Source organism: Bubalus kerabau, chromosome 1 (assembly GCF_029407905.1).
Source record: "Bubalus kerabau isolate K-KA32 ecotype Philippines breed swamp buffalo chromosome 1, PCC_UOA_SB_1v2, whole genome shotgun sequence".
Lineage (NCBI taxonomy): Eukaryota > Metazoa > Chordata > Mammalia > Artiodactyla > Bovidae > Bubalus > Bubalus kerabau.
In genome coordinates, this window is record NC_073624.1 from 133,990,968 (window position 1) to 134,015,463 (window position 24,496).

Below are 24,496 nucleotides of genomic sequence, written 5' to 3' on the forward strand. Positions count from 1 at the left end.
CACAGGTATACATGTGTTCCTCATCCTGAACCCTCCTCCCCCCTCCCTCCCCATACTATCCCTCTGGGTCGTCCCAGTGCACCAGCCCCAAGCATCCAGTTTCAGGAAAAGAAATGCCAATTTCTGGCCAAGGATTGACCCTCTGATAAATGCAATGAGGTATCAGGACTTTCACTGCATTAGTCCAGAGTGAGTTTCTGAAACACTAGCACCAATTACTTTGCCAACAAAGGTCCGTCTAGTCAAGGTTATGGTTTTTCCAGTGGTCATGTATGGATGTGAGAGTTGGACTGTGAAGAAAGTTGAGTGCCAAAGAATTGATGCTTTTGAACTGTGGTGTTGGAGAAGACTCTTGAGAGTCCCTTGGACTGCAAGGAGATCCAACCTGTCCATTCTAAAGGAGATCAGTCCTGGGTGTTCATTGGAAGGACTGATGCTAAAGCTGAAACTTCAATACTTTGGCCACCTCATGCGAAGAGTTGACTCATTGGAAAAGACTCTGATGCTGGGAGGGATTGGGGGCAGGAGGAGAAGAGGATGACAGAGGATGAGATGGCTGGATGGCATCACCAACTCGATGGACATGAGTTTGAGTGAACTCCAGGGGTTCGTGATGGACAGGGAGGCCTGGCATGCTGCAATTCATGGGGTTGCAAAGACTTGCACACGACTCAGTGACTGAACTGAACTGAACTGAGCATCAATTATTTTCCATGATTCCCTCAAATATTACTCAGGAGAGTGTTTTACTCCTTCATATCAACAGGGAGGCCTGGCGTGCTGTGATTCATGGGGTTGCAAAAAGTCACACACGACTGAGCAACTGAACTGAACTGAACTGATGTGGTCTCTGGATGGACTCAACTTTGGCTGGTACTTGGAGACCTGCTCTTCTGTTTATTTTTCCAGTGCCAATTTCCCATCGTTGCTGTACAGTTGCACAGTGGTGTCCAACTCTTTGTGACACCATGCAGCATGCCAGGCTTCCCTGTCCTTCACCATCTCCTTGAGTTTGCTCAAACTTATGTCCATTGAGTTGGTGATGCCATTCAACCACCTCATCCTCTGTCGTCCCCTTCTCCTCCTCCTTCCCAGCATCAGGGTCTTTTCTAACGAGCTGGCTCTTCTCATCAGGTGACCAAAGTATTGGAGTTTCAGCTTTAGCATCAGTTCTTCCAATATATATTCAGGATTGATTTCCTTTAGGATTGACTGGTTTGACCTCCTTGTTGTCCAAGGGACTCTACAGAGTCTTCTCCAGCACCACAGTTTGAAAGCATCTGTTCTTTGGTGCTCAGCCTTCTTTATGGTCCAGCTCTCACATTCGTTCATGACTACTAGAAAAACCATAGCTTTGACTATATGGACATTTGTCGGCAAAGTAACGTCTCTGCCTTTTAATACACTGTCTAGGTTTGTCATAGCTTTTCTTCCAAGGAGCAAGCGTCTTTTAATTTCATGGCCACAGTCACTGCAGTGATTTTGGAGCTCAAGAAAACAGTCTGTCACTGTTTCCAATGTTTGCCCATATATTTGCCATGAAGTGATGGAACCAGATGCCATGATCTTAGTTTTCTGAATGTTTCTTGTTCTAACTTGTGAGTCATCCAGCCCACTATTTTGCATGATGTACTCTACATAGAAGTTAAATAAGACAATATATGTACTCTGCATAGAAGTTAAATAAGACAATATACAGCCTGGATGTACTCATTTTCCAGTTTTGAACCTGTCTGTCGTTCCATGTCTGGTTCTAGCTGTTGCTTCTTGACCTGCATACATGCTTCTCAGGAGGCAGGTTCCCATCTCTTTAAGAATTTTCCATAGTTTGCTGTGATCCACACAACCAGCGGTTTTACCATAATCAATGAAGCAGAAGTAGATGTTGTTTTTTCTGGAATTGCATTGCTTTTTCTATAATCCAGTAGATGTTTTCAATTTGAAACTTGGAAATTTCCCACAGCCGAACCTTTAAACCTTGCCATGAGGAATTCCAGAAAGCCATCTTCCTTTCCTGGACTTGATATAAAGTATTCCTATATGGGGAGATGTTAATCAAATAGTACAAACTTTCAGTTAGATGAATAAGTTCTAGGGAATCTAATGTACACCTTGGTGATTATAGTTAATAATACTGATATATATACTTGAAAGTTGTGAAGAGAAATCTTAAATGTTCTCACCACAAAAAAGAAATAGTAATTATGTGAAGTGATAGAGGTATTAAATAACTCTATGGAGTTAATCATTTTGCAAAATAATGTAACAAATCCACACCTTGTGTACATTAAACTTACACAACCCTATATGTCAATTATATCTCAGTAAAACTATATGTGTTCCTAAAAGAGTTTCTTAGCTGGTTACATTTCTATTTCTCAATCATATGCTATGGTTCATAAACATTAAGGCAGGCATTTTTACATTTAAAAATTTTAACAAACAATAGTATCTGAAATTTTAAGGCATATGATATAATGTCTTATTTATGGAATAATACTTATGTTTATTTCTAGGTTTACAATGTTAATCTTAAACTCTTAACTTCAAGTTTGTGAATGTTGAATTCTATCAGTGTTTCAGTTCCTAAATCTGACTGCATACTTACCTTCTCTTATTAACAAAGATGAAATGTGTTAATTTAAAAAATTACCTACTTAAAAATTACCTCCACTTTATTGTTCTGTATGTTTTCTGCATCCATGAAGGAAGTAAATTTGGTGCTTTTCAGTCCTAGTCACATTCCTACTGTCTCAATTTTCAAATATAGAAATTCCTTGATTAAATGTGCAATTAAAGTTAAAGATAGATGTGCAGAACTGAACAAAATCTAGGTATTGGTGTCATCTACATAGGTACTTTATAGTGTGGGATATATGCACAAAATTAAGATATACAAGAACTGTCCATTAATAAGGGTTTCCCTTGTGGCTCAGCTGGTAAAGAACCCACCTGCAATGAGGAAGACCTGGGTTCAATCCCTGGGTTGGGAAGATCCAATGGAGAAGGGAAAGGCTACCCACTCCAGTATTCTGGCTTATTAATAAATATCAGTATACATATTGGGCTTTCCTGATAGCTCAAATAGTAAAGAATCCACCTGCAATGTGGGAGACCTGGGTTTGATCCCTGGGTTGGGAAGATCCCCTGGAGGAGGGAATGATAATTCACTCTAGTATTCTTGCCTGGAGAATCCCCATGAACTGAGGAGCCTGTTGGGTTACAGTCTATGGGGTCACAAAGAGCTGGACACGACTGAGTGACCAAGAACAGCACATACATATATTATAATAAATATAAGTATTCATATACTCAAAACTATTTTTTTTTTCCAGTAGTCATGTATGGGTGTGAGAATTGGAATATAAAGAAGGCTGAGCACTGAAGAATTGAAACTTTGAAACTGTGGTGTTGGAGAAGTCTCTTGAGAGTCCCTGGACTGAAAGGAGATTTCATCAGTCAATCCTGCTGCTAAGTCGCTTCAGTCGTGTCCGACTCTGTGAGACCCCATAGACGGTGGCCCACCAGGTTCCCCCGTCCCTGGGATTCTCCAGGCAAGAACACTGGAGTGGGTTGCCATTTCCTTCTCCAATGCATGAAAGGGAAAAATGAAAGTGAAGTCTCTCAGTCATGTCCGACTCTTCGTGACCCCATGGTCAGCAGTCTACCAGGCTCCTCCGTTCATGGGATTTTCCAGGCAAGAGTACTGGAGTGGGGTGCCATTGCCTTCTCCACAGTCAATCCTAAAGGAAATCAATCCTGAATGTTTACTGGAAGAACCAATGCTGAAGCTCCAATATTTTGGCCACCTGATGCAAAGAGCCAAATCATTGGAAAAGACCCCAATAGTGGGAAAGATTGAAGGTAGGAGGAGAAAGGAATGACAGAGGACAAGATGATTGGGATGGTATCACTGACTCAACAGACATGAATTTGAGCAAGCTCCGAGAGTTGGTGAAGGACAGGGAAGCCTGGTGAGGTGGAGTCCATGGGGGTCCCAAAGAGTCAGACCCGACTGAGAGACAGAACAACAACAATATATATAGATACATCGAGGTATATCTAGGATCTCCTGATTAATGGGTGCATTCTATTTAATACTTTTAGCAAAGTATTTAACATACTAAATGGATACATGCTTCAGTTAAGTCGCTCAATCATGTAACCCCATGGACTGCACCCCATGGACTGCAGCATGCCAGGCTTCCCTGTCCATCACCAGCTCCAGGAGCTTACTCAACTCATGTCCATCAAGTCTGTGATGTCATCCAACCATCTCATCCTCTGTTGTCCCCTTCTCCTCCCGCCTTCAGTCTCTCCCAGCATCAAGGTCTTTTCAAATGAGTCAGTTCCTCCCAACAGGTGGCCAAAGTACTGGAGTTTCAGCTTCAGGAACAGTCCTTCCAATGAATATTCAGGACTGATTTCCTGTACCATTGACTGGTTGATCTCCTTGCAGTCCAAGGGACTCTCAAGAGTCTTCTACAACATCACAGTTCGAAAGCATCAATTCTTTAACACTCAGCCTTCTAAGCTGACCATATATAGCCTTGACAGATTCCTTTCCCTATTTGGAACCAGTCTGTAGTTCCATGTCCAGTTCTAACTGTTGCTTCTTGACCTGCATAGAGATGTCTCAGCAGCCAGGTCAGGTGGTCTGGTATTCCCATCTCTTGAAGAATTTTCCACAGTTTGTTGTATCCACACAGTCAAAGGCTTTGCCATAGTCAATAAAGGAGAAGTAGATGTTTTTCTGGAACTCTCTTACTTTTTCAATGATCCACCACATGTTTGCAATTTGATCTCTGGTTCCTCTGCCTTTTCTAAATCCAACTTGTACATCTGGAAGTTTATGGCTCATGTACTGTTGAAGCCTGGCTTGGAGAATTTTGAGTATTACTTTGCAAGTGTGTGAGATGAGTGCAGTTGTGCAGAAGTTTGAGCATTCTTTGGCATTTGTTTCTTTGGGACTGGAATGAAGACTGACCTTTTCCAGTCCTGTGGCCACTGCTGAGTTTTCCAAATTTGCTGGCATATTGAGTGCAGCACTTTCACAGCATCATCTTTTAGGCTTTGAAATAACACAACTGGAATTCCATCACCTCCATTAGTTTTGTTCGTAGTGATGCTTCCTAAGGCCCACTTGACTTTGAATTCCAGGATGGCTGACTCTAGGTGAGTGATCACACCATCGCGACTATCTGGGTCATGAAGATCTTTTTTGTACAGTTCTTCTGTATATTCTTGCCACCTCTTCTTAATATCTTCTGCTTCTATTAGGTCCATATCATTTCTGTCATTTACTGTGCCCATCTTTGCATGAAACGTTCCCTTGGTATCTCTAATTTTCTTGAAGATATATCTAATCTTTCCCATTCTATTGTTTTCATCTATTTTTTTGCATTGATCGCTGAAGAAGGCTTTATCTCTCCTTGCTATTCTTTGAAACTCTGCATTCAAATGGGCATATCTTTCCTTTTCTCCTTTGCCTTTCACTTCTTTTTTTTTCACAGCTATTTGTAAGGCCTCCTCAGACAACCACTTTGCCTTTTTGCATTTCTTTTTCTTGGGGATGGTCTTGATCCCTGCATTCTGTACAATGTCACAAAACTCTGTCCATGTTATTCAGGCACTCTGTCTATCAGATCTAGTCCCTTAAATCTATTTCTCCACTTCCACTGTATAATCTTAAGGGATTTGATTTCATACCTGAATGGTCTAGTGGTTTTCCCTACTTTCTTCAATTTAAGTCTGAATTTTTGCAATAAGGAGTTCATGATCTGAGCCACAGTCAGCTCCTGGTCTTGTTTTTGTTGACTGTATAGAGCTTCTCCATCTTTGGCTTCAAAGAATATAATCAATCTGATTTTGGTGTTGACCATGGTGATGTCCATGTGTAGAGTCTTCTCTTGTGTTGGTGGAAAAGGGTGTTTGCTATGACCAGTGAGTTCTCTTGGCAAAACTCTATTAGCTTTTGCCCTGCTTCATTCTGTACTCCCAGGCCAAATTTACCTGTTACTCCAGGTGTTTCTTGACTTCCTACTTTTGCATTCCAGTCCCCTATAATGAAAAGGACATCATTTTTGTGTGTTAGTTCTAAAAGGTCTTCAAAGAGCCATTCAACCTCAGCTTCTTCAGCATTACTGGTCAGGGCATAGACTTGGATTACTGTGATATTGAATGGTTTGCCTTGGAAACGAACAGAGATCATTCTGTTGTTTTTGAGATTGCATCCAAGTACCGCATTTTGGACTCTTTTGGATACATGCTTAAAGCAAGGAAATATCAAGCTGCATTGAAAAGTTTCTTTAAAAAAAAAGACAAATACAATATGATATCACCTGTATGCAAAATCTATGAAACAGAAACAGAATCACAGATGTAGAATACAGACTGGTGGTTTGCCAAGGAAGAGGGGTTGTGGGAGGGATGAGGTGAGAGGCTGGTGTTAGCAGATGTCAGCTTTATATATAGAATTGATAAACAATAAGATCCGGCTGTATAGCCCAGATTTACATTAAATATCCTATGATAAATCACAGTGAAAAAGAATATATGAAAATGCATACAGGCATAACTGAATCACTTTTTTGTAGAGCAGAAATTAATATTGTAAATACATACTTCAATAAATATACTGATTTTAAAAAACTTCACTTTTTTTATGAAGAAAGTGGTTTATGCTTCCCAAAGTGCTCTCACACTCAGCTCATTTTACTCTACATTGAGAGGCATGCCCCACGTCATGGAAGACTTCCTAGAGGCCACGCCGCTCAGATGCTCCAGATATGGGTTGCGTCAGACAAGGCTCTCAGAGCCTATTAAAACAAAAGTGACCAAAGAGGGCCAATCAAGCATAGACACTTTTCCTTTTTAAAAAGTGTCATTAATTTAGCTAGTTAGTACCTTGAATGCCAACGGATGGTGCTTTACTATTTCAGACCACACAGTGTACAGATATGAAGCCTGTATTCAGTTTGAAAGGAAACACATTTACTCGAGTCTAGCTTAGACTTCCTATCACTGTGTTGGGCCCCTCTGTTTTTCCTTCAAACTGAATATTGAGTTGATTTTTAAAAACTGAATAAGTCTCCCAAGTGTGTTTCTCACCATTCCTGTTGGGTGCCATCATAACAGTCCATAGTTGGGCTGTGTAAAAGGAGGAAATAGAAAGGGACTATCATGCAGTGAAAAGAAGAGAAGCGAAAAGCAAAGGAGAAAAGGAAAGACTTACAAGAGAGGCTGGATGATGCTGAGCAGACGGCCATAGTGGGGAACAGAAAGCAAATCCAGAAACTAGATATAAGCATCTGAATGCAGAGTTCCAAAGAATAGCAAGAAGAGATAAGAAAGCATTCTTCAGGGATCAATGCAAAGAAATAGAGGAAAACAACAGAATGGGAAAGACTAGGGATCTTTTCAAGAAAATCAGAGATACCAAAGGAACATTTCATGCAAAGATGAGCTCGATAAAGGACAGAAATGGTATGGACCTAACAGAAGCAGAAGATATTAAGAAGAGATGGCAAGAATACACAGAAGAACTGTACAAAAAAGATCTTCATGACCCAGATAATCACGATGGTGTGATCACTGACTTAGAGCCAGACATCCTGGAATGTGAAGTCAAGTGGGCCTTAGAAAGCATCACTATGAACAAAGCTAGTGGAGGTGATGGAATTCCAGTTGAGCTATTCCAAATCCTGAAAGATGATGCTATCAAAGTGCTGCACTCAATATGTCAGCAAATTTGGAAAACTAAGCAGTGGCCACAGGACTGGAAAAGGTCAGTTTTCATTCCAATCCCAAAGAAAGGCAATGCCAAAGAATGCTCAAACTACCACACAATTGCACTCATCTCACATGCTAGTAAAGTAATGCTCAAAATTCTCCAAGCCAGGCTTCAGCAATATGAGAACCGTGAACTTCCTGATGTGCAAGCTGGTTTTAGAAAAGGCAGAGGAACCAGAGATCAAATTGCCAACATCCACTGGATCATGGAAAAAGCAAGAGAGTTCCAGAAAAGCATCTATTTCTGCTTTATTGACTATGCCAAAGCCTTTGACTGTGTGGATCACAATAAACTGTGGAAAATTCTGAAAGAGATGGGAATACCAGACCACCTGATCTGCCTCTTGAGAAATTTGTATGCAGGTCAGGAAGCAACAGTTAGAACTGGACATGGAACAACAGACTGGTTCCAAATAGGAAAAGCAGTTCATCAAGACTGTATATTGTCACCCTGTTTATTTAACTTATATGCAGAGTACATCATGAGAAACGCTGGACTGGAAGAAACACAAACTGGAATCAAGATTGCCAGGAGAAATATCAATAACCTCAGATATGCAGATGACACCACCCTTATGGCAGAAAGTGAAGAGGAACTAAAAAGCCTCTTGATGAAAGTGAAAGAGGAGAGTGAAAAAGTTGGCTTAAAGCTCAACATTCAGAAAACGAAGATCATGGCCTCCGGTCCCATCACTTCATGGGAAATACATGGGGAAACAGTGTCAACAGTGTCAGACTTTATTTTTCTAGGCTCCAAAATCACTACAGATGGTGACTGCAGCCATGAAATTAAAAGACGCTTACTCCTTGGAAGGAAAGTTATGACCAACCTAGATAGCATATTCAAAAGCAGAGACATTACTTTGCCAACAAAGGTTCGTCTAGTCAAGGCTATGGTTTTTCCTGTGGTCATGTATGGATGTGAGAGTTGGACTGTGAAGAAGGCTGAGTGCCGAAGAATTGATGCTTTTGAACTGTGGTGTTGGAGAAGACTCTTGAGAGTCCCTTGCACTGCAAGGAGATCCAACCAGTCCATTCTGAAGGAGATCAGCCCTGAGATTTCTTTGGAAGGAATGATGTTGAAGCTAAAACTCCAGTACTTTGGCCATCTCATGTGAAGAGTTGACTCATTGGAAAAGACTCTGATGCTGGGAGGGATGGGGGGCAGGAGGAGAAGGGGACAACAGAGGATGAAATGGCTGGATGGCATCACTGACTCGATGGACGTGAGTCTCAGTGAACTCCGGGAGTTGGTGATGGACAGGGAGGCCTGGCGTGCTGCGATTCATGGGGTCGCAAAGAGTCGGACACAACTGAACGACTGATCTGATCTGATCTGATCATGCAGTTATGATTTCCTTGCTCCTTGAACAGTTTAGGATTATGACAAATGCAAACAGTGCTGGGTTTGCTTGTAAAAAAAAAAAAAAGATAAAATAAAGCAAACTAATATTTATCACAGTAGATTTCTTTCATTTGGAGAATTCAACAGTTATAACATCGATTTGAGTGAAATGAGGCAAAGAAAACTTGTGCTATTTATCTTATTTACTTACTGATATTGAAGTAGTATGACCAACTATGGTATTCATGAAGGTGACTGCTTATTGATAACACTCAATTTTTACTAGTAAAATAGTCTTTTTAACAATCACAGCATGTTTAATAAAAGCTTTTTCCACACATACTGAATGTGTTCAGCTTAGCAACAGCCAATGAAATCAGGGGCTAAGTACAGTGAATAGGAGCAGATTACTCACCCCCTCACTCCCTCCCTGGGAGTCCCACAGCTGGTTTGTGAGTGCCTTGTCATGCTCCTGGGTGTTCTGCTCCTGTCATCAGGTGGATGTGCCTTGGGAAGGGAACTTTTATTTTTTGAGACAGCATGTGAATTTGAGAAGTGATGTGAACTCAGACTGCTAATCAAATCACAGGATGTTGAAGAATTTCAGTCCTAAAATCAAGGGTGAATTAATAAATAAACCATAGGTCTTAAAATTTCTGACTCTTAGTATTAGTGACTAAATTTGGATCTAGATTCTCTGCCCTTAAACATATTTTATCCTTCTTAACATTATCTGTAATTGTTTTAAAAATATAGTGTTAAAAAAAAAAACAAACACATTCTTTACACTCCCTAGTTCTGGGCTGCAAACAGGTATTGTGATTTTATGCTGTATATAGAATACCCAGATCTCAATGGAATCCCAAAGGATTTCGATACAAGACAATTTTAAATATCAACATGTTAATCTAGCAAAAAAATGACTAATTCACCTTTTTTTTTCTTTTCATAATTTGTTAATGTGGACTTTTCTTATACCACCCAGGAAAATCAGATGTTTGTCAAAGCATCATTGATACCTACTAGGGTAAAAATAACTAAGGAGAGTAAGGCAGAGAGAAAAGAAACCACATAATAATTGAATTTAAGAACTATGACTTTATATGGAAGATTTTAACCAAACACGAATATTTAAACTGGAAAATTGGGCTTCTCAGTCTTTTTATTTCTATGCAGTAATAAAAGACTTGCCAATGATAAAATTATGTGTACAATGAGCATGAATAACTTCCGTTAGTTATCAAGGGCTAATATCTACCCTCAATTAACATGTGTAATTCCCTCAGGAAGTAATGTTCAATTTTTGTCCCCAGATAATCTGGTCAATTCTGTGCATGAATATCTAAGGACAGCATTGAGACCTTCAGTTCAGTTCAGTTCAGTCGCTCAGTCGTGTCCGGCTCTTTGCGACTCCATGAATCGCAGCACGCCACGCCTCCCTGTCCATCGCCAACTCCCGGAGTTCACCCAAATTCATGTGCATCGAGTCGGTGATGCCATCCAGCCATCTCATCCTCTGCCGTCCCCTTCTACTCCTGCCCCCAATCCTTCCCAGCATCAGGGTCTCCTCCATTGAGTCAACTCTTCGCATGAGGTGGCCAAAGTACTGGAGTTTCAGCCTCAGCATCAGTCCTTCCAATGAACACCTAGGACTGGTCTCCTTTAGGATGGATTGGTTGGATCTTCTTGCAGTCCAAGGGACTCTCAAGAGTCTTCTCCAACACCACAGTTCAAAAGAATCAATTCTTCGGCACTCAGCTTTCTTCACAGTTCCAACTCTCACATCCATACATGACCATTGGAAAAACCATAGCCTTGACTAGACGGACCTCTGTTGGCAAAATAATGTCTCTGCTTTTGAATATGCTATCTAGGTTGGTCATAACTTTCCTTCCAAGGAGTAAGCCTCTTTTAATTTCATGGCTACAATCACCATCTGCAGTGATTCTGGAGCCCCAAAAAATAAAGTCTGACACTGTTTCCACTGTTTCCCCATCTATTTCCCATGAAGTGATGGGACCAGATGCCATGATCTTCGTTTTCTGAATGTTGAGCTTTAAGCCAACTTTTTCACTCTCCTCTTTCACTTTCATCAAGAGCCCTTATTTAAACGTTAATTGTAAAGATACATGACGAAAAAAATGATAAAATAGTTCTAAGAATGGTGTTAAAAAATAAAAAGCTTCAGCCTTTGCTAAAATAATTTTGATTGTAGAGCTATTGAATTAATTACATTTACAGGATTATATGCTAACATATCAACTTGAAATGCTAAGATGTAAATTCATGAAGATAGAATAATTACCTTCACTGAATCCTCCCTAAAGCACCATTACCAAAATATAACAGCATTGTCAATATCTTGAAAATATCTTGTTGCAGTGTAGTGATTAGGAAGTGGCACTAGAATGAGGCCAGGTGCAAGGTGTAAATTTAAATATGGAATCAACCTCAATTGCTTAGGTTAATGTGAAACCTTCTAGAAGATGTATTTGTACTTGAAAAAATATATATAGATGATTAGTATTGAAAAATTCTACATATCTTTTAAATATGCCTTAGTTTAAAACAGTCTTTGAATCTGAGTTTTCTGGTATAAATTATCAAGGTAAAATAATAATTCATCATGTCTATAAATATTAGTCATTCTATATTAAGACAGATATTATTTTGCCAGAATATTGCTTACATTTGAAGGACTAAAAGTGACACTTAATCAGTGACATGCTTTGTTAGAACATCCACATGAAAATTCAGTTTTCTAATTGCTTTGTCTACAAGCAACACCAAAAACAAATAATAAACCATTAGGTAATGACTAATAAGTAAATTCTCATCTTGGCATTATTTGTCATTAAGCAGATACTTTTTTATTAGCTAAGTTTTTATTATATTCATTCCACATGTGCACCATTTTCATCAACAGACATTACCTCTAACATCTGCTTATTCTAATTTTCTCTTTCTATAATAATAGAACTTTTCCTGAAATAGGAGTTTTTCTTTTACCTTTTCTGCTAAAAGTTTCTTGAAATTGAACTTTCAGAAAAATTTTTTCTGAATGTTTAAATGTGTATTATTTTAAAATAAATATAAACAACAATTCAGATAACATTTTGATACTATTTTTACATAACAACGTATCTATTGTTAGTGTAAAGTGATCAGGTATTTGTAAAAACCCAAAGGAAAAAACCATCCAATAGGTCTGAAGTAGGAAATAGAATATTAATCAGAAGGCTTAAATCAGGGATAAATCATATCATTAAATGATATATACACCTGTGATTAGCAAAAGGCTCCTACTGAGGTGGCTTTCTTATTTCCATCCCATAAATCTAATCTTCTGGGGATGAGAAGCAACCCAGGATGGTCTATCAGTCATGGTCTAATCCAGTCATTAGACATAGTGTCCTGGGAGAACGTTTGTTCCATTCCTATTTATGATCTTAATATTTTTCACACAATTAATTCCTCCCACCTCCTTTTTGTAGGCAGAAAACAAACAACATTGGTAAATTGTTACTGCTGTCTACTGCTCTTAAATAATTCACACTAAGATCGGTTTGTAGCTTTTACAGAAAAGTAAGTATCTTTATTGGAACAAAGGGAATAGAAAATGCTTGCTTGTTTAAAATTCTGAACACGGACTAATTTCTATCTCGGTGCAGGTGTCCTACATGCAGTGGTTCAGTTTTGGTCCTGACAGGGGTCAGTCCATCTAGTGGCACAGCATGAAGGAACTATAAAATGTTTATTTTATATTTATTCTGAGTAATTTTAAAACTACTGCAAAGGTTGGAAGGTAACCACACAATTCCAAAAAATAAAAATTTCTCATAATACCATATATACCTTTAAAATTTTTTTGCATGTTTTCCTTGTATGGATTTACTTGCACAGTTACACGGTTTAAATATAAGTTAAGTTGCAATTTATAGGCAGATATTAAATGGCATTTTAATGTTTCCTCTGCTGTTTCAAGAAACTATTTTCTTGTATTTGCTGACACATATGAAACATTAATGATGAGTAACTGCTGACTGAAAACTTTAAAAACTTTAGGGAAATGACTAACTTTACTGTTCTGGAACTTACTGGCATTCAGGCCAATCTTCCATTATGAATATGATTTATACTTAAGACTTCTGACTTCACCATCCATTCAAACTTGCAGATCCTCTTGATAGCTAAATCTTACTCTTTTAGAAATTTTATCTTAAATGGCACTCTGGAACTAGCTGTCTCTCTTTTTTTAATGGATTAGGGTTTCAAATTCACTGATAGTCATCTTTCATCATAGTGCACCCTTTGGTCTTCAAACTTTGATTGAGTATCCACTCTGTGCCAAGCACTCCACCAGTTGATTACTGGCCTAAATTTTATAATACCACGTGTGCCTTTCATCTCTCTCAGCCTCCCTTTATAATCATGGCCAGGTGTAAAGCATCTGTCTGTGACGACCTGTCAGCCTCACTTGCAACTGCTTTGTCTGACCTGTCAAACTGTGACTGTTAGTAGAGTGAGGAAACTTTCCTGAATCTAGGAAAGATTTCTTGAAAACACACAAGAACAGATAAAGCAGGACAGAGATGTAAACGTAGGACTGGGAGGCATTCTTTACAGTGCATCTTATTTAATGATTACAGAGAGAGAATGAAAAAGTTGGCTTAAAACTCAACATTAAAAAACTAAGATCATGGCACCTGGTCCCATCACTTCAAGGCAAATAGATGAGGAAACAATGGAAACAGTGACAGGCTTTATTTTCTTGGGCTCCAAAATCACTGTGAATGGTGACTGCAGCCATCCACAAAGACCCTTGCTCCTTGGAAGAAAAGCCATGACAAATCTAGACAGTACATCACTTTGCCGATGAAGGTCTACATAGTCAAAGCTTTGGCTTTTCCGGTAGTCATGTATGGATGTGAGAATTAGACCATAAAGAAGGCTGAGTGTTGAAGAATTGATGCCTTCAATTGTGGTGCTGGAGAAGACTCTTCAGAGCTCCTTGGACTGAAAGGAGGTCAAACCAGTCAATCCTAAAGGAAATCAACCCTGAATATTCACTGGAAGGACTGATGCTGAAGCTGAAGCTCCAATACTTTGGCCACTTGATGCAAAGAGCCAACGCACTAGAAAAGATCCTGGTGCTGGGAGGGACTGAAGGCAAAAGGAGAAGGGGGAGGCAGAGGATGAGATGGTTAGATAGCATCACTGACTCAATGGACATGAATCTGAGCAAACTCTGGGAGATAGTGAGGATAGGGAAGCCTGCCATGTTGCAGTCCATGGGGTCACAAAGAGTCAGACATGACTTAGAGACTGAACAACGACAGACACGGAGAAGCAAATAAGTGACCTGTAAGAGGCACTGTAGCTTACTGGTTAAGTATGAATCCTGGCTCAACCATGCACTATTACTAGCAGTAATGAGCAAGTTACTAAAGTTCTCTATTTAAAAATTTCCAGTCATAGTATGGGGCTCATAAGGGGCATGTATTTTAAGATGCATGAGGACTAAATGAGTTACTGTCTGTAAAGTATTAAGATCAGTACCTGCCATACAGTAAGTATCTCATGTGTTTTTTAATTAGGTCAACTTAGTGACTGGGGCTTCCCTAATAGCTCAGTTGGTAAAGAATCCACCTGCAATGCAGGAGACCCTGGTTTGATTCCTGGGTCAGGAAGATCTGCTGGAGAAGGGATAGGCCACCCCCTCCAGTATTCTTGGCCTTCCCTTGTGGCTCAGCTGGTAAAGAGTCCACCTACAATATGGGAGACCTGGATTCAATCCCTGTTTTGGGAAGATCCCCTGGAGAAAGAAAAGGCTACCACTCCAGTATTCTGGCCTGGAGAATTCCATGGACTGTACAGTCCATGGAGTTGCAATGAGTCAGACTCAACTGAGAAACTTTCACTTTCACTTCAGTTAGTGACTGTGTCAAGAACCAAGGCCCCAGAAAGCCTCTAGACTGTCTTCTGCTTATCATGACAACTTCTGAATGAAATGGAAATCAGAGAAGCAACAGAAATCAATCACTCAGAAATCCCAAATGGTGAGCAGAGACTGGTGGAGGGAGGCAGCTGCTGTCAGGTGGTGGTTTAGCTGCTAAGTCGTGTCAGACGCTTGTGACCCCATGGACTGTAGCCTGCCAGGCTCCTCTGTCCATGGGATTCTCCAGGCAAGAATACTGGAGTGGACTGCCATTTCCTTCTCCAGGGGATCTTCCTGACCTAGGAATCAAGCCTAGGTCTTCCGCACTGCAGGAACATTCTTAACCAACTGAGCTATGAGGGAAGCCCTGCATAGATAAGAACTAATGGAGGGACAAGTAAGCTGTGCCAGATGCTACAGAGGCAGGCCAAAGCCCCCACCTGTCCTCTGGACCCAGTGCTACCTGTAGCAGTTGGGTCATCTTCCACTGTCTCTTACAGCTGAGCTTCCTACCATTATAACATCCTGGGAGGCAATCATATGACCACTCACATCACCAGGCCTTGCATCAGCTGAAAAGAGCTAAAGAAAAGTGAAGCTGTCACCAACAAGGTCAGCATTTAGCATGTGGGGGAGAGGACACAATGTGTAATCTTGCTGAAAGGTTAAGATATATTGAAGTCAAGCAGAACAGGAGGCTTATTTCAAGAACTTCTCAGAGCTTTTGATGTACTAATGTATATTCCAATCCTTAAGAGATGGATACAGTAAATAATGTTTTTCAAACATATTTGACCACAAAATCCTTTTCAAATGGTGTATTTTGTGGTATAGGAAACATACTTTGGATATGCCACCATAATCCATACATCCTTTATAAATAAAATAGTTTATGTTCAAATCTATAAAACTATTTAAGACATGACTTGAATCAAGTGTGAATTAGATTGCTATGATTAATTGATAAAAGTTAGTGTAAAGTAATTTATTATAAGGAGAGCCTCCATCATTAAAACAAGAGTCACACTGTGGAAGATTTTCTCTTATCTACTACATTTTAACAGACTTTATGCACTTCTCACGCCAAGCCACTATCATTAAAACTAACTAAATACCAACTTTCTTCGTAAAGCTGTACATTGTTTTATTTATTTGTGCCAGCCTATAAACCTATTATGTTCTAAATAGTACACCTTTTATCAGTAAAACTCTCAGGGCCTGACTGATGTTGTAATAGTACACTTTGCAAACTTAAACCATGTGAAAAATTTTGCTTTTAATTGTAATTCATTGAAAACAAGTCTATCTGACATAATCCTGAAGGAGAACTGATGTTACTTTAGAAAAGTGAATTACACAGGTGTAAATTACTGTTTCAAGGATGCAAATCACTCTAAAATTGTATTTTTTCATATAGTTTTTCTCTTCAGTTTAACTTAACTCTGCTATCCTATAAAGAATCAACTCAAGGCACAGCGGCCAAGATGGCAGAGTAGGAAGACCCTGAGCTGAACCTCCTCCCATGGGCACACAGAATTGCAACTATGTATAAAGCAAGTATCCATGAGAACACCCTGAGGAGTAGAAATGATTTTTCACAACTAAACATATAAAGAAGGAACCACAATGAGACAAGTAGTAGGGGCAGAGACAGGGTATAGTCAAGACTCAACCCACAAATGGGAGGTAATCACAATTATAGAGGTTTTCCCCAAGGAGCAAGGAATCTGAGCCCACATCAGGCTCCCGCACTGTGAAGACAAGCAGCCAAAATGTCTGGCTTTGAAGGCCAATAGAGCTTGTACATGGAAGAGCCAGAGGAGTGCAGGAAACAAAGACTACGCCTTTAAAGAACTTTATAATAGCCAGGACATGGAAGCAACCTAGATGTCCATCAGCATATGAATGGATAAGAAAGCTATGGTACATATACACAATGGAGTATTATTCAGCCATTAAAAAGAATACATTTGAATCAGTTCTAAAGAGGTGGGTGAAACTGGAGCCTATTATACAGAGTGAAGTAAACCAGAAAGAAAAACACCAATACAGTATACTAACGCATATATATGGAATTTAGAAAGATGGTAACAGTAACCCTGTATACGAGACAGCAAAAGAGACACTGATGTATAGAACAGTCTTTTGGACTCTGTGGGAGAGGGATAGGGTGGGATGATTTGGGAGAATGGCATTGAAACATGTATAATATCATGTATGAAACAAGTCGCCAGTCCAGGTTCGATGCACGATACTGGATGCTTGGGGCTGGTGCACTGGGATGACCCAGAGGGATGGTATGGGGAGGGAAGAGGGAGGAGGGTTCAGGATGGGGAACACATGTATACCTGTGGCGGATTCATTTTGATATTTGGCAAAACCAATACAATATTGTAAAGTTTAAAAATAAAATAAAATTAAAAAAAAATAAACCTAAGAAAAAAAAAAAAAAGAACTCATGCAAAATTTCACACACTCTGAGACCCAACAGGGAAGCAGGAGTTTGCAGGAAGCCTGGGTCAGACCCACTTGCTGATCTTGGAGAGGCCCCTGGAGAGGCAGGAGGCAACCATGACAAATCCCCTGCAAATATTAACCCTGGCAGCAGCCATTTTTGAAAGTTAATCCTACCATCAGGTTGGCAAGTACCATTTTGGAGTGCTCTCTCTAGGGGGTTAGGGCCAGAGGCTTATTTTCCCACCAGTTGGTCTGTACAGCTCCTGAGAACTTCCAGTCTGATCAACCAGCTGCTAAGGGACCCAGCCCTGTACACCAATGAGCCTAGCAGCTTCTGTATGGGGCAGGACCTGGCAGCCAAGAAAACTTTAAATATCTTTTTCTTTTTTTAATTTAAGTGCAGTTGATTTACAATATAAATACTTCTATTTGAAGTATAAAAGCATCTTTGACACAAAGCCATATCTCCAAGATTGGGAAATGTAGCTCACTTATCTAAAAGATTGAAAGAAACACAGAGAATTAGGCAAAAATGAGAGAACAGAGGAATATATTCCAAATGAATGAATAAGATAAACTCCAGAGAAAGAACTAAGCTAAGTGATGATAAGCTATCTGTCCAATAAAGAGTTCAAATAATGATCATAAAGATGTGCAGTAAACTCAGGAGAAGAGTTGAACACAGTGAGATATTCAAAAAGAAAGAATGCCTGTTATTCATTTCTAACTTAGTTCTGTTGTCACTGGAAAGCTATTTCATATGATTTTAATTTTTGGAAAATTTTTGAAACATTTTCTTGCTTAGCATATGATCTGTTCTAGAGAATGTTCTGTATGCACTTAAAAATAATTTTTATTGTGCAAATGTTGAATTAAGTATTCTATATATGTCAGTTATATGAACAGTATGAAAAGACAAAAAGATATGACACCAGAAAATGAATCACCAGGCGGAAGGAGAGCGGACAGCAATTACAAATAGCCCCAGAAAGAATGAAACAGCCAGGCCAAAGCAGAAACAATGCCCAGTTGTTGATGTGTCTGGTGGTGAAAGTAAAATCAGATGCTGTACAGAACAATATTGCATAGGAACCTGGAATGTTAGGTCCATGAATCAAGATAAATTGGATGTGGTCAAGCAGGAAATGGCAAAGAGTAAAGATCAACATCATAGGAATCAGTGAATTAAAATGGACAAGAATGGGTAAATTTAATTCAGATGACCATTAGTAGTGTGGGCATGAATCCCTTAGAAGAAATGGAGTAGTTCTCACAGTCGACAAAAGACTCCAAAATGCAGTACTTGGGTGCAAGTTCAAAAATGACAGAATGATCTAGGTTTGTTTCCAAGGCAAACCATTCAACATCATAGTAATATGTCTATGCCCCAAGCACTGATGCAGAAGAAGCTAAAGTTGACCGGTTCTGTGAAGACCTACAAGACCTTCTAGAATCAAAACCAAAAAAAAGATGCCCTTTTCATCATAGGGGATTGGTAAGCAAAAGTAGGAAGTCAGAGATATCTGCAGTAACAGGCAAGTTTGGCTTTAGGGTACAAAATGAAGCAGGGCAAAAGCTAACGGAGTTTTGTCTAGAGAACACACTGGTCATACCAAAGACCCTTTTCCAACAACACAAGAGACGACTCTACATATGGACATCACCAGATGGTCAAAACTGAAATCAGACTGATTATATTCTTTGCAGCTGAAAATGGAGAAGCTCTACACAATCAGCAAAAATAAGACCTAGGGCGACTGTGGCTCAGATCATAAGCTCCTTAGTGCAAAAATCAGAATTAAATTGTAGAAAGTAAGGAAAACCACTAGGCAATTCATACATGACCTAAATAAATTCCCTTATGATTATACAGTTGAGGTGAGAAATAGATTCAAGGGATTGGATCTGACAGACAGAATGCTTGAAGAACTGTGGATGGAGGTTTATAACTGTACAGCAGGCAGTGATCAAAACCATCCCAAAGAAAAACAAATGCAAGAAGACATTGTCTGAGGAGGTTTTACAAATAGCTAAGAAAAGAAGAGAAATGAAAGGCAAAGGAGAAAGGAAAAGATATATCCAAGTGAATGCAGAGTTGCAAAGAATAGCAAGGATAGATAAGAAGCCCTTCTTAAAGGAACATTGCAAAGAAATAAAGGGAAAAAAAAAAAAACAGAATGGGAAAGACTAGAGATATCTTCAAGAAAATGGAGATATCAAAGGAACATTACATGCAAGGATGGGCACTTTAAAGACACAAACAGTAACAATTTAACAAAAGCAGAAGACATTAAGAAGAGGTGACACAGAAAAACTACACAAAAAAAGGTCTTAATGACCTGAATAATCACGATGGTGTGGTCACTCACCTAGAGCCAGACATCTTGGATTATGGGCCTTAGGAAGCATTACTAGGAATAAAGGTGGTAAAGGTGATGGAATTCCAGCTGAGCTACTTCAAATCCTAAGATTATGTTGTTACATGCTGCACTTAATACATTAGCCAATTTGGAAAACTCAACAGTGGCCACAGGACTGGAAAAGGTCAGTTTTCATTCCACTCTCAAAGAAGGGCAATGCCAAAAATGTTCAAACTACTGTACAATTGTACTCATTTCACATCCTAGTAAAGTTATATTCAAAATCCTTCAAGCTAGGCTTTAGCAGTATGTGCATTGAGAATTTCCAGATGTATAAGCTGGTTTTAGAAAAGGCAGAGGAACCAGAGATCAAATTGCCAACATTCACTGGATCACAGAGAAAGCAAGAGAATTCCAGAAAAACATCTACTTCTGCTTTCTTGACTATGCTAAAGCCTTTGACTGTGTGGATCACAACAAACTGTGGAAAATTCTTAAAAAGATGGAATACCAGACCATGTTACTTGTCTCCTGAGAAATATGTATGCAGGTCAAAAAGCAACAGTAATAACTGGACATGGAACAATGGACTGGTTCAAAACTGGGAAAGGAGTATGACAAGGCTGTATATTGTCACTCTGCTTATTTCACTTATGTGGAGAGTACATCATGTGAAATGTCAGGCTGGAGGAATCACAAGCTGGAATCAAGATTGCCAAGAGAAATACCAGCAACTTCAGATAGGCAGATGATACCACTCTAATGGCAGAAAGTAAAAAGAAACTAAAGGGTGAAAGAGGAGGGTGCAAAAGCTGGCTTAAAGAACTGCACATTCAAAAAACCAAGATCATGGCATCTGGTGCCATCACTTCACGGCATATAGAAGGGGAAGAAATGGAAGTAATAACAGATTTTGTTTTCTTGGTCTCCAAAATCACTGCAGACAGTGACTGCAACCACGAAATTAAAAGATGCCTGCTCCTTAGAAGAAAAGCTATGACAAACCTAGGCAGCATATTAAAAAGCAGAGACATCGCTTTGCTGACAAAGGTCTATATAGTCAAAGCTGTGGTTTTTCCAGTAGGCATGTATTGATGTGAGAGTTGGACCATAAAGAACGCTGAGCATTGAAGAACTGATGCCTTCCAAATTGTGGTGCTAGAGAAGACTCTTCAGAGTCCTTAGACTACAAGGAGATCAAACCAGTCAATCCTAAAGCAAATCAACTCTGACTTTTCACTGGAAGTACTGTTCATAAAGCTTAAGCTCCAACACTTTGGCCACTTGATGCAAAGGGCCAACTCATTGGAAAAGACCCTGATGCTGGGATAGATTGAAGGCAAAAGTAGAAGGTGGTGGTAGAGAATGAGATGGTTTGATAGCATCACTGACTCAACAGACATGAATCTGAGCAAATTTGGGTCGATCGGAAGGACAGAGAAACCTGGTGTTCTGCACTCCCTGTGGTGGAAATGGACAGCACTTAGTGACTGAACAACAGAAACATGTCAGTTATGTTGCTTAAGTTGTCCGTATCTTTTGCTGATTTTCTGTCAAGTTCTTCTTATTTTTAAGCCTGACTCCTTAGTGGTTGCCCCAACACCTGCAAAGTTGGACGTCAGTCAATAATTTCACAGAGATTGTGCTCAAAGATCTTAAGCCAGTAAGTCTTCTTACTTACTAACCAATAGATCTATGTGTGGGCAAGGGAGCACCTTCAAACTTCAGTCTGTTTTCAAGCATGCCCAGCTTTTACTTTCCCTTAGGGTCTTAGGGTCGGAGAAGGTGATGGCACCCCACTCCAGTACTCTTGCCTGGAGAATCCCATGGACAGAGGAGCCTGGTAGGCTGCAGTCCATGGTGTCATGAAGAGTCGGACATGACTGAGCAACTTTACTTTCACTTCTCACTTTCATGCATTGGGGAAGGAAATGGCAACCCCCTCCAGTATTATTGCCTGGAGAATCCCAAGGATGGGGGAGCCTGGTGGGCTGCCGTCTATGGGTCTTATAGAGTCGGACACAACTGAAGTGACTTAGCAGCAGCAGCAGCAGGGTCTTAGGGTAAGCAGCCATCTGCGGACAACTTGGTCCTTCTGTGGTCTCCACTGTTAGGCAGTTTTATCCAGGAAAAGGTTTGCCCCAACTATATCCAAAGACATCAGGATAACAGAGCCATTAACCCTTTTTGCTAACTCACTGTCAAGATTATCACTTTTACTGACAATTGCAATGCGCATAGGTATCTTCTACCGCTGTCAACTGAGTGACCTGTTTTCGACCATGGCAGCAAAAATGCTGGTCTAATGGCTTACTGTGCTTAGCAGAACCTCCACACTGACTGAGCCACAGGGGAGAGGAGGTGGACAGTCCAAGCCCTATCCACAGACTCCTAGTCTCACCTGAAGTTCAGTAACTCTTCAAGCATAAGCTCTTTTCAGATTGCTGTATGTTTTTGGTCAATTTATATAACACTGAAATGGTTAATTTCACTAATTTTTCTCAGCTGTATCGTTGCTCTTTGGGCAGAGGATTAGACAACCTCCTTTTTTAACCACAGTCAGAAGTCAAAAGAGTGTTCTCTCATTTGGAAGATAAAACCTAAACAGGAAAAGGTTGGATTTTCTTTCCCTCTAATTTCTTAAGGCAGTGGCAAGGGGTGGTGGGTGTACAGCAAAAACAGTGTTTACCAGAAATTAGGGTGAGTACAGAGGGAAAATTCAGAGTGATGAATTCAAGATTACATGACTAACAGAAGTATAAGTGCATGAAGGGTACAAAGAGATTCAACTGATGTATAATTCATTGACCTCTGTGTGAATAGATATGCAAAGGACTTGTAAAAGAGAGGGAAGGGATACTTGCAAATAACAGTGTTTCTAAGCTGTCACTTGCTTGACTAGTTCTTGTCAATTGGGGAAAAGAAAACATTCCAAACGCTTGACTCTGAAAGGTTTTATATTCCAGGCACAGAAGCTTGTGACCTTGGACTCTCCGTTACACCTTCTGTCTGACTTTCTATACCTTTCCAATAGAGATATAATAATATTAATAGAGTCAGGCTGAGTAAAGCTAATGACAGCAAAACATTTTTAAGAGCCTGGAAAAATAGGTATCAGGGTATATACTTCAGAGGATGTGCTATTTAAACTGGCATTTTTACATGCACCTCAGCTTTTAATAATGTAGATTTCTTTCAATATCTAGAGTACATGTCTCAAATGTTCACCACTACTTTTGTCAGAAAAAAAAGAAATACTATCTAGTAGAATGAAAATGTAATGTCACATTTACGCTTAGAGTAAAAATAAAACATTTGTATTTGCTTATCGTTTACAAGCATGTTTAGAAACTGAAACATAAGGAGAGGACCTAAAATAAATGGGGCTGCCTCTGTGAGTGAGGCTCAGGGAACGGGAGTGATGAAGGTAAAGTAAGGCTCTAAGCAGTGCTTACTGCACCCCTTCCAGCCCTCTGCAAAAGGAATCAGGTCTGTTCATGATGTTTCATGAGCTCAAAGTGTTCCTTAGAAGTGCAACAAACTTTTAAGTCTTCTCTCTAAGGTTACTTTCTTCCCAGATGAGATGAAAAATAGAATTACTTACAGGTAGAGTTCTCTTGAGGGTGTGGCTTTGGTTGAAGGAAAAATGAGAAGGGCAGGTTCCCTTCCAGGAAAGAAGGCATTAAAAACTACATATATATACATATATGCGTGTGTGTGTGAGTGTGTGTGTGTGTGTGTGTGTGTGTGTGTGTATATATATTTATTGCAAGGAATTGGCTTATGTGATTATGGAGGCTGAAAATTTCAACACATGCAGTTGCCAAACACTCAGGAGAGACAATAGAGTTAGTTCTAGTCCAAGTCTGAAATCGAAATCAGCAGAAGATTGATGTTCCAGTTCAAAGACAGTCAAGTAGAAAGAATTCTGTCTGACTCAGTCTTTTATTCTATTCAATTATTCAATGGGTTGAATGAGATCTATCCACATTGCAGAGGACAATCTGTTTTATTTAGTCTAATGATTCAAATATTAACCTCATTCAGAAACATCCTCACAGGCACAAACCAGAAACAATATTTAACCAAATATGTGGGCACCCTGTGACTCAGCCAAACTGACACACAAAATTATCACCACACTATTTCCTGAGTGTGAAAAGATTCCCTTCCCAGAGACAATCAAGGCCAGACAATTATCTGACCACTTCCAGTTTAGAATCATTCATAGATTCCAGACTGTGGGCACCCACTTTCCACAAGGGTTCTATTATCTAACGCTGTGTAACAAATTATCAAAAACTTAAGAGGCTAAAAGTAACACACATTTATTATTTCATAGTTTCTCTGGGTCAGAAGTCTAGGCCTGACTTAACTGCGTTCTCTGTTTCTGGGTCCCTTGCTGCTGCTGCTAAGTTGCTTCAGTTGTGTCCGACTCTGTGCCACCCCACAGATGGCAGCCCATTAGGCTCCCCCGTCCCTGGGATTCTCCAGGCAAGAACACTGGAGTGGATCGCCATTTCCTGGGTCTCTTATCAGGCTGCAATCAAGATGTCATACCTTGGGTCTCAACTGAAGAGTCTATTAAGGAAAGATCTGCTTCAA

General features: G+C 39.8%; 1 protein-coding gene across 1 annotated transcript; it reads left to right on the top strand.

Annotated features, from left to right (window-relative positions):
- The first annotated feature begins 7,397 nt into the window (after nt 1-7,397).
- On the top strand, nt 7,398-22,197 carry LOC129654917 (uncharacterized). Its single transcript, XM_055584705.1, has 2 exons — nt 7,398-8,121; nt 22,133-22,197. The coding sequence occupies exons 1-2, from the start codon at nt 7,398-7,400 to the stop codon at nt 22,195-22,197; spliced, it is 789 nt and encodes a 262-aa protein (XP_055440680.1).
- The last annotated feature ends 2,299 nt before the right edge of the window (nt 22,198-24,496 follow it).

What these genes read in the sequence shown, in the direction of transcription:
- LOC129654917 (XM_055584705.1), top strand. Translation starts at nt 7,398, where the DNA reads ATGGGAAAGACTAGGGATCTTTTCAAGAAAATCAGAGATACCAAAGGA. An exon ending in AGAGATGGGAATACCAGACC is followed by an intron (nt 8,122 to 22,132) that starts ACCTGATCTGCC and finishes CAATGCGCATAG; the next exon opens with GTATCTTCTACCGCTGTCAA.